Source organism: Coenobita brevimanus, chromosome 111, assembly GCF_032717465.1.
Source record: "Coenobita brevimanus isolate Jiangsu-jjx chromosome 111, ASM3271746v2, whole genome shotgun sequence".
NCBI lineage: Eukaryota > Metazoa > Arthropoda > Malacostraca > Decapoda > Coenobitidae > Coenobita > Coenobita brevimanus.
The window spans coordinates 31,506,501-31,517,789 of record NC_137064.1 but is presented as its reverse complement, the minus strand read 5'-3'; the positions used below and the strand labels follow the sequence as shown (position 1 = coordinate 31,517,789).

General features: G+C 42.4%; 1 protein-coding gene across 2 annotated transcripts in view; it reads left to right on the top strand.

Annotated features, from left to right (window-relative positions):
* Window positions 1-1,049: 1,049 nt before the first annotated feature.
* The window catches only part of LOC145417734 (protein PALS1-like), a 318,104-nt gene continuing 307,864 nt past the window's right edge, over window positions 1,050-11,289 (top strand). For both annotated transcript variants that reach the window (XM_080286334.1, XM_080286333.1), the window contains exon 1: window positions 1,050-1,137. In XM_080286334.1, the coding sequence (XP_080142460.1) occupies window positions 1,071-1,137 (67 nt within the window). In that variant the 5' untranslated portion in view covers window positions 1,050-1,070. The remainder of the gene's footprint in view (window positions 1,138-11,289) is intronic.

Genomic DNA, 11,289 nt, shown 5'->3' with positions numbered 1-11,289 from the left:
GCTGGATATACCACATTCGAAAGTAGATACACCACATTTAATACCACATTCGAAACGGTATCGCACCAACACCACTTCGCCACAACCACACCACACTTCAAATCATCACACCACCAGCACAGCATACCACTCCAATTAGATCCCACCCCACCTCACATCACCACCACACCACACCACGCCATGACACCACCACCACACCACAATACCACACACCACACACATCTACCCACGATGAACAGTGACTGAGGAAGAAAAAAAAATAATAATACCAACAGCGAATTAAAATGGAATAAAGTCGATTTAGAGGAAAAACGTTGGAGAAAAAGAGAAAGTTATTGTTCATTTTGGTGATATAAAACGAAATGAAGTGATATTAAATGAACCAGCAGCCTCGTCCTTTGATTATGTGATACGGTAAACGATCCTCCCTGGAAAGCAAGGCCAAGAGAACGCAGAAAAAAGAAATCAGTGCCTCCCCAGTAGAAAATTTCTGATCAATTAGAGAAGAAAGCAAGAATCACAAAAGGAGAGTAAGAAAGTGAGAAAGATAAAGATAGAATAAAAGTGAATGAAGTCGGAATAATTTAACACTCACGGAAGAAGAAACTAAGGATGACTAAGGAAATACAAAGAAGGTAAATAAGAAAGTAAGAGAAAATAAATAAAGTAACAAGAAAATATGAGAATAACAAGACACCTCCCCAGAAGAAAAAAATAAACAATCGCAAAAAAGAAAGTGTTAAGAAATATAGTAGTGGGAAACCAGTAAATAGATTAAAAAAAAAAAAACACACACACACACACACACATAGCTTATCGGGAGAGGAAAGAACGGTAAAGAAATCAGTGAAGAAGACAGTCAAGAAAGAGGAGAAAATCTCAAGACAGCCTAAGAAAATTATAAGGGAGCCAGAAGGAGTGCCTGAAGGAGCTCTGTTATTCCCAGTATGAGGGAAGGGAGGGAAGCAGGGGCCCGCAGCATCGAGGGGGGCCCAGGAGGGGGGAGGTAACTAGGAGGGGGAGAGGAGGAGGAGGGGAAGGAGGGAGGGGGTGGAGGAGGAAGGACAATCATGGTGGACCTTGGAGGTTACGTCATCATCCTCGTCGAGACCAAGGATAAGAAGATCAAACTTTATGGTGAGTGAAGGATTATTATTATTACTAATGGCATTATTATTTATTATCATTATTTTTATTGTTCTTGTCGTTCTTGGTGGTGTTGGTTTTATTTACTTACGCCAGGAGGTATATGTTTTACTCCGCGTTTGTTTGTTTGTTTGTTTGTCTTTCTGTCTGCCTGTATGTCTCTCTGTCTGTCTGTTAGCAGGATTACTCAAAAAGCTACGTACAGATTTTCATGAAATTTTTAAGGGGAATAGGGTATGACCCAATTAATAATCGGTTTAATTATGGTTGTGATCCGGAATATATTTGTTTGATGTTCACACAATATCTCCAAAAGTCCTCAATGAATTTCAATGAAATTTTGTGGAAGGGTGGGCCATGGGCCAAGAAAGAATTCTTTAAATTTTGGGTTGGATCAGGATCCAGATCCCACTGAATAGTATCTCTAAAAGATCTCAATGAATTTTAGTGAAATTTTATGGGAGGGTGGCCATGGTCCAAGAAAGAATTGATTGAATTTTGGAGCTGATCCGGATCCGGATCCTGCATTGATGGTGGTATGCGCTCTCCGAGTGTCCCTATAGTTATCATTTTTATTATTATTATTATTATTATTATTATTATTTTATTATATGTATTATTGTTGTTTTTCTTTTCTTCTCTCGATATCTGTTTATTCTTCTTATCGTTCAGTCCAAAGCTCAAACTTTTATGGATTTCGCTTTATTTCTCTCTCTCTCTCTCTCTCTCTCTCTCTCTCTCTCTCTCTCATAAATCAGTGGCAGTGTGGCGTTTTTTTTAATATGGAATAAAGTTTTGGCTCCACTTTTTTATGACCCAGTGGAAGTGTGGCCCAGTTTTTTTTTTTCTTTTTTTTTTTCTTTTTCTTTTCTTTAGTGAATTGAGGGTTAGTCATTTTTTATTATATTGGTGAGAGAATGTGTGTGTGTGTGTGTGTGTGTGTGTGTGTGTGTGTGTGTGTGTGTGTGTGTGTGTGTGTGTTGACCCTTTCATCCTCCTCCTCGCATTTCTACTCCATTTAACTCCTCGCTCTCTTTCCTCTTACTTACTCCCTTTTTTCTCTTTTTCTCTCTCTCTTCTTTATCGTGTCGTCTCCCATTACTCTTTTTCCTCTCATTTCCCCTCGCTATTTTTCCTCTTGTTTTCTGTCCCCATTTTTTCGTGTCGTCTCATTTTCTTCGTTGTTTCTCCTTCACATTTCTCTTATTCTCTTCTCTTTTTTTTTCTTCTTTCTGTCTTCTTCACAGTGTCTTAAGTCCACGATGTTCTCTCCAGTTCTTCATCTTTTGTTATGTTACTTTTCTCTCCTCTCCCTATCGCCCCCTCTCCTCCACCTCCTTACCTCTAACCTCCTTCCCTCCCTTCTCCCTTATTCACTTACTCTGTCTTTCCAGATTATCGGTTTTCTCCTCTTCTCCTTCCTTACACTCCTTCCTCCTCCCTTCCTTTCTCCTTCTGTCTTCCCTTTCATCATTTCGTTTTTCTTTCTTTTCTCTTCCTTTCCCTTCTTCTACCTCCTCTTCCCCTCCCCTCCCCTCCCCTCCCCTCCCCTCCCTTCCCTTCCCTTCCCTTCCCTTCCCTTCCCTTCCTTTCCTTTCCCTTCCTTTCCCTTCCATTTCCTGCCTTTCCCTTCCCTTCCCTTCCCTTCCCTTCCCACTCCTTACATTTCCTATCTTTCCCTTCCTTTTCCCTTTCCTTCTCTCGTTCCCTTTCCCCTTCCCATCCCCACGCTTCCCCATCCGTTTCCTTTCATTTCCCCCTTCTCATTCTCTCCCCTCTTCCCTTTCCTCCCTTCCTTCGTTCCCTTCCTCTTTCCCTCCCTTTCATCCTCCTCTCTTCTCTTCACGGGCCTTTGATTGCCTTTACACACCCATACTTTTTACCTCTCTCTCTCTTTCTCTCCGTCACAATTGATCTTTCTCCCCTTCGCTTCATCCTTCCCACCCTTCACCATTTCCTCCCTCCCTCCTTCCCTTCATCATTCTTTCCTCTCACTCCCTTCCTCCTCCCTCCAGCATTCTTTCTCCCTTTCTCCGTCCCTCCTTTCATCATTGTCTCCCTTCCCTCATTTTTTCATCATTCCCTCCCTCCCTCCATTATTCTTCCCCTCCTTTTCCTTCCTTCATCAGTCTTTCCCTTCTCCCCTTCCTTCGTTCCTCCCTCCCTTCATCGTTCTCTCCCTCGCTCCCTCCCTGTTTTCGTCATTCTCTCCCTCTCTCATTTTCTCCTCTCTCCCTCCACCTCATCATTGTGTATACCTTCCTCCTACCATGACCTCTCTCTCTCTCTCTCTCTCTCTCTCTCTCTCTCTCTCTCTCTCTATCATTTTTATAGCTACTATCTTTTTTTCACCTGATTTTCTCTACTCACTTTTTTCAACTAGTTCTCTCTCCTCTCTTTCTCACTTCCACTCTCTCTTTCCTCCTCTCTTTCTTTTCTCCTGGTCACGACTCACTCTTTCTCCTCTCTTTCCCTCTCTTTCTATATATCCTTATCTTTCACCCCATTATTTCTTTATTTTTACTCTTTTTTTCTCTTCTTCCCATTTTCTCTACCTCATTTTCTTCTCTCTCTTTTCACATCACTCTCTTTTTCTCCACATTAGTTTTCTCTTCTCTTTTTCTTCTTTTTCTCAGTTCTCTCTTTTTCTCTCCATATTGTTCCTCCCATCTCTCTTTTTTTTCATTCTTCAGCCTATTCTCTCTCCTCTTTTTTCGACATTCTTTCTCTCTTCATTTTTCTCTCCTTTTCAGTCCATTCTCTCTCCTCCTTTTTCGACATTCTTTCTCTCCTTTCATTTTTCTCTCCTTTGTATCTCATTTTCTTTCCTCTCTTTCTCTCCACATTGTTATTCTCTTCTCTCTCTTTTCTCTTCTTCTTTTATTTTCATCTCATTCTTTCTCCTCTTTTTCTCCACATTTTTACTCTCTTCTCTTTTATCCTTTTCTCATCTCATTCTCTCCCCTTTTTCTCGACATTATAACTCTCATTTCGCTTTTTCTCCTCTTTTTCTCCATTCTCTCTCCTCTCTTTTTCTCCACATTGTTTCCCTCCTTTCTCTCTCTCTCTCCTCTCTTTTTCTCCGCATTCTCTTTCTCTCTCCTCTCTTTTTCTCCGCATTCTCTTTCTCTCTCCTCTCTTTTTCTCCACTTTGTCTCTCTCCTCTCTTTTTCTCCACTTTGTCTCTTTCCTCTCTTTTTCTCCACTTTGTCTCCTCTCTTTTACTCCACTTTGTCTCTCTCCTCTCTTTTTCTCCACTTTGTCTCTTTCCTCTCTTTTTCTACACATTATCTCTTTCCTCTCTTTTTCTACACATTATCTCTTTCCTCTCTTTTTCTCCACATTATCTCTCTCCTCTCTTTTTCTACACATTATCTCTTTCCTCTCTTTTTCTACACATTATCTCTTTCCTCTCTTTTTCTACACATTATCTCTTTCCTCTCTTTTTCTGCACATTATCTCTCGCCTCTCTTTTTCTCCACTTTGTATCTCTCCTCTCTTTTTCTCAACTTTGTCTCTCTCCTCTCTTTTTCTCAACTTTGTCTCTCTCCTCTCTTTTTCTACACATTATCTCTCTCCTCTCTTTTTCTCCGCATTCTTCTTTTTCTCTCTCCTCTCTTTTTCTCCACTTTGTCTCTCTTCTCTTTTTCTCTTCTTTCTTCACTGTATACTCTCTTCTCTTTTTCTCTTCTTCATTATCTTGTCACTTCTCTTCATACGTCTCATTCTTTTTTTTTTAATTATTAGTCTTCTCTCTTCTTCTTTCTTCCTTTCCTCTTCTTTCTCCTCCTTCTCCTCCTCCTCCTCATCATCATCATCATCATCATCAACATCCTCATCATCATCATCATTTGGTCCTTGTCCTTTTAGTCTTGTCTTCTTTGCCTCCTCCTCCTCCTCCTCCTCCTCCTCCTCCTCCTCTTAAGATTTGGCCTTCACTTTCCTTCATTGATCTGCCCAGACCGATAGACGAGAGAGAGAGAGAGAGAGAGAGAGAGAGGGTGAAATTTTGAAAGATGGTTGTTAAGTAGCTGCGAGTATTTTCTATGTATTAAAGAGCAGTTGGTGTAATTAACTCTCTCTCTCTCTCTCTCTCTCTCTCCATCTTTCTCTTTCCCCTTTGTGTGAGTGAGGAAACTAGAAAGATAACTGAGTGAGCCAGACTGAGTTAGCTTAATCGAGTCTGGAGAGAGAGAGAGAGAGAGAGAGAGAGAGAGAGAGAGAGAGAGAGACTAGAGAAAATATGTGAATAGTGAAACTGAAATGTGTAAAGTGTGTGTGTGTGTGTGTGTGTGTGTGTGTGTGTGTGTGTAAATGGATACTTAAATAGCGTGTATGTGCGTGTGTCAGTCTTAAGTAGATTGAGAGGGAGAGAGAGAGAGAGAGAGAGAGAGAGAGAGAGAGAGAGGGGGGGGGAAGGGGTCGCTAGAGATGGACTAATTAGGACGAGGAGGTAAAATTGAGTTATATTGTGAGCGAGCGAATTAGAGCGAGAAAAGTAAGATATTGAGTGAAAAATATTAAGTGACTGTTTGAAAGAAAGAAAACTCTAATGTGAGATAACGATTAGGCTGATAGAGAAAATGAGCTGAAATGGAAAGATAATGTCCAGCTGTGAGAGAGAGAGAGAGAGAGAGAGAGAGAGAGAGAGAGAGAGAGAGAGAGAGAGAGAGCAAAGGCAACCTAGTAACAGCCGCCATTACTATCACTGCCACAAAATGGGGGGGAGAGAGAGAGAGAGAGAGAGAGAGAGAGAGAGAGAGACAGACAGACAGACAGACAGACAGAGGATTGGGAGAGGGGGATAAGAGAGTGACTTAGGAGGAGGAAATGGGAGGGGAAGGGGAAGAGGAAGGTTGGGGAGAGAAAAAGGGGAGGAGAGAGTTATTTGGGGAGAATAGGGGAGGAAGAGGGAAGAAAGGAAGAGAGAGGGGAGAGTGGTGGGTGAAGGGGGGGGGAGAAGGGTAGGTGGGATACCGAGAGAGGGGAGGGAGTGAGGGATGGAGGGAGAAGAAGATGAGACTTAAGTGGGAGGAGGGGTGAAAAGTAAGGGGAGGGGATGTAATACAGGGAGGAAGAGTCGAGGGTAGGGGTGGAGGGGAAGTTGGTGGGGAGAAGAATGGTTAAAGATGGGTGTAGGGGAGGGAATGATCGAGAGAGAGAGAGAGAGAGAGAGAGAGAGAGAGAGAGAGAGAGAGAGAGAGAGAGAGGAGGGGGGGCTGTAGGAGGTTGTTGGAAGTTGGTGTAAATTTGGGAGAGATGTATTAATTCAAACAACATCTAGTCCTTGCACACATAGGCAGAGCAGTGGAGACCCTTTACTGTTAATTTAGGTCATCCTATGTCCTTTCGGGTCACACATCTGGATTGATCAGGTCCACACAGGTCAGTAGACTGCTGTGGGTCGAATCAGGTCATTCATGAAACTCTGTAAAAAAAAAAAAATACATATCAGTACTCTTGTTTTCGTTATATGACTGAGATTGGATTTTTTGAAGAAGAAAAAAATCTCTACAATAACGATCATGATATTAAATGGTAATGTACACTAATCCTTAAATACGTGATAAAGTTTGACTTCCTAGGTGCAGTATATTTGGCTGTAGCAGCAGGATTTTTTTTTTTTTTTTTTTTTTTTTTTTTTTTTTTGCTACTCGAAATTCAGTGGGCGAACACAAAGTGCGTGTTGTGGTGGGTGGAGAGGAGTGAACAGGATGGGCTGGAATGGTAATGGATAGTGATATATGATGGAAGCAGCACACCATGTAGAGAAGGATATTGTGTGTGGGGTGATGTTGTCGATGGAGAGGTCTAGGTCACACAGTTCTCTGAGGAAATTTGATGGGTAGGGAGGGGTAGCAGAAGGTCAGAGTAGGTGGAGAGGAATAGTGTGCAACATCCACATAATCACATACTCCATTACCACACCATACCCCTGACTGTTAACTCCTTTATTTTACCCTCTGTGCCTTATTTCACCTTCTGTGGAGTGGAGTGGTATTATAGTGACGTGGGATGGAAGTGGGGGTCCAATGTGGCTTGGTGTACTGTGCGGTGGTGTCGTGATCTGAAGCGTGGTGTGGTTGTGGTGAAAATGTGATGTTGGTGTGATATTCCGAATGTGGTATCAAGTGTGGTGTATCTACTTTACCCATATACCCCCCTACGACGCTGCATCTCTTCCATGGGCATAGGCTTGGGACAGGAGTAGTTGTTGGGGAAGAGCAAATTGACTTTAACTTGTAATAATGAACTTTGTGTCTTGGTCAGTACAAACCTGATATATGTTTAAGTCAAAGCATCTCACAAGAGCATCGGTAATAAACACCTGCCACTCTCACGCACCTTTCAGTACAGGTAGTGTGTGTTAAGGATGCAGAATATCTCCAGGCTTTTTAATTATGGCCAGACTTCTAATCCCAGAGTTTATCCGCGAAAGTACAACACTGAGAAATAGATGTGGTGGGGAAAAAAAATGCGAAAGAAGATGAGGAATGAACCATATGGAAAAAATGTATGAAAAAAAATGCGGAATGGACCAGATGGGAAAAAATATATGAAAAAAAAATGCGGAATGGACCAGATGGGAAAAAATATATGAAAAAAAAAAAATGCGGAATGGACCAGATGGGAAAAAATATATGAAAAAAAAAAAAAAAAATGCGGAATGAACCAGATGGAAAATGTATGAAAAAAACGCGGACTCTATCATTCCCCTTCGGTGATTGCCAGACACCCAATCCCAAGTTTCATCTTTTTTTTCCCCTTTTCTCCTTTTTTATTTTTTTTTTAAATCCATGGTGGGACAGAATTGAGAAAGGATTAGGTGACAAAAAAAAAAAGGGAGGGGAAAAAACTCATAACTTCAGTGATTGCCAGACACCTAATCCCGGAGTTCACCCTTTTTTTCTTTCATTTTTTCTCTCTGTAATCCGGGGTGGGACAGACAAGAATAAAAAACGATCAGAAAATTGAGAAGAAAGGATCAGGTGACAAATATCCGTGAAGAAGATACAGATATTCTCTCTCTCTCTCTCTCTCTCTCTCTCTCTCTCTCTCTCTCTCTCTCTTTCTTTCTCTCTCACAGTATGATTCTTGGTGGGACAGAATAAAAAAAAAGATTGAGAAAAACTGGGATCTCGCGCACACACACACACACACACACACACACACACAACGAGAGAGAGAGAGAGAGAGAGAGAGAGAGAGAGAGAGAGAGAGAGAGAGAGAGAATTGGGTTTGGAAGGGAAATGGCAACGAAACCTCTTTAAGTTACTAAGTCGGTTTGTTCTAAATTGTGCCCATGAATATTCGAGAGAGAGAGAGAGAGAGAGAGAGAGAGAGAGAGAGAGAGCTGTGAAATGTGGGTGTGGGTAAAGATATGGGTATGAAAGGCTTAGAGAGAGAGAGAGAGAGAGAGAGAGAGAGAGATTGAGCTTGCTTGATTGTGTGTAATCCTGTGTTTGTATTTGCTTACGTGTGTGTGTGTGTGTGTGGGTGTGGGTGTGGGTTATTGTATTCGAACCACCATAGTCTCTCTCTCTCTCTCTCTCTCTCTCCCAAATTGTTGACGTGTGGGTTAATAAGGTCTAATGGGTGGTTAATGGGAATAGGTTAATGATCCTTAAGTGACGTATTTGTGGCCAGGATGACAGAAAATGGGAAGTAAGATAATGGGGTAAGGATGAGGGAGAAAATAGGGAGAAGGCGGAGGGAAAAATTGGGAGAGTGGAGAGAAAATAGGGAGAAGACGTAGGGAAAAATTGGGAGAGTGGAGAGAAAATAGGGAGAAGGCGGAGGGAAAAATTGGGAGAGTGGAGAGAAAATAGGGAGAAGGTGGAGGGAAATGGGGAGGGGATGGAGAGAAACTGAGAAGTATGTGAATGGGGTGACTGGAGGAAAATGAAAAGAAAATGGGAATTGGGGAGCGTATGAATGGGTTGGCGATGAAGGGAGGATAGGTAATGGGGACGTGCATGGATGGAGATGATGATGGGGAGGATGAGGAGATGATTTTTGGGGGGAGGGTGTGAGAATTGGGGTTGCAAGGATGAGAGAGAGATGGAGAGGAGGATGGTGATGATAGGCAAAATGAATCATGAATTAGAGAGAGGAAAATAATGAAAGTACATAGAGGATTAATAGACTGGAAGGAAACAGAGGGAGGAGAGGAACATGAGGAAGAAAACAGAAGCGTGTCTACAGTAATCTGAAAGACATAAAAAAAAAAGAATGTTGTAAAGGGCTTAAAAAAAATGGAAGAGTTGCTGTAAGGGGTGATGATGGTGTGTTGGTAAAGAAAATGGGATGCTCTGTGAATGGGGAGATGATGAGGCTGGGGAGTTTATTTTGGGGAGGATATGAATGGGGGTATTGAAGATCCTGTACTTGTCTGACCTTTTGGAAGGGGTGACTTAGGCCTGATGGAGCTGGTTTGGTTACCCCTTTGCTATGAGGGGTTTGGGTGGATAGAGGTGTTTGGTGGGGGAGAGAAGAGGATAGATGGATCGTCCTGCACACACACACACACACACACACACACACACACACACACACACACACACACACACACACACACACACACACACACACACACACACACACACACACACACACACACACACACCAGCAGAGTTTTCAGTATCTTCAGTACTTCGGTTCTTAACACCTCATTCTCGTCCCTCACTTCTTAAACACACACACACACACACACACACACACACACACACACACACACACACACACACACACACACACACACACACACACACACACACAGCGTCTCAGATATCAAGAAAAGCCCATTGTATGTCTTAAGAAATTCACCCCTAATGTCAGAGTTCATCCACGTTGGCTGCGACATTTCAATATACCTTTTGTACTCTCCTTTATTTAGCTTTTTCATATCTCTATCATTGTTTTTTATCATTACATTCTCCTTTTTGTTTTTCAGTTTTTTATTACTCGTCTACTCTTATTGTATTTTTGTTATTTCTTTAGTATTATTATCATTATTTTATCCTTTTTCTTTTTTCATTTTTTTTTTACTCGTGTACTCTTATTTTTTTTTCTCTCTCTTTTTTTTATAAGCTTCACATCTGCTCTTTAGCTTTACCCTTTCCTGCACTTATTTTTTATTTTCCTTTTTTCCCTCGTTATTTATTTTTATTTATTTTTTTTATCACATCACAGTGCTTCAGAGGGAGTGAGAGAGAGGCCTGGGAGTAGAGGTTGGGTGGAGATGGGGTTGAGGATGGAAAAGGAAAAGATAAAGGATGGAAGAGAGATGAAGGAGGGAGGTGAAGTGAAGATGGAGAAGGAACAATTGAGGAGGTGTGGAGGAAGGATAGAGATGAGGAGGAAGGATGGAGGAGTGGAGGGAAGGTGGAGTAGGCTGCAGACGATATAAGATGAGGTGGAGAGGTGGTGGGAGGGGGAACGAGTGGTGAAGCTGAGGTGAGAGTGGAGTGGAAAGGTAGAGATGTAGTGAAGAGGAGTGGTGGAGAGATGAATCTGATGTGGGGGCGGAGCGGAGGAGAGGTGGAGACGGGAGGAGATGGGGTGGATTGATGGAGAAGTGAGATGAAGGAGAAATATAGATGACGGTGGGGGCGAAGTGGAGGAGAGAATCAGTTCAGGTGGGGGCGGAGGGGAGGAGAAGTGGAGCCGTAGTGGAGGAGGAGTGGTGGAGAAGATTAAGTCCAGCTGGAGGAGGAGTGGAGGAGGGAATTATCAGGTCACAGAGAATGCCAGAGTAGCAGCCAGGCTCTCCACCCCCTCCTCTTTTATTTTGAGTCTCAGTGGGGAGGTAGGAGGGGGGAGAGAAGTGGGGGGGGTTCGGAGGGGGGAGGGAGGAAGGGGGGAAATATATTGTGGAGTAGGTGAGGGGGGGAGTGGATAAAAAAGTGGATTTTCCAAGGTGGGGAAAATGAGGAGAATGTAGGTAGAAATGGAGGGGTTGGCGGGGGAATGTTGAAAGTGGTTACCTAATACATACATACACACACACACACACATACATACATACATACACACCGGTACATACATACATAAAAAACAGAATACCAAGACCTTTTGATGTCAAGATGGTCCAGCCTTTCATTAAAACTACTTAAGAAACTCATTGTCTTGGAAGGTGATGAA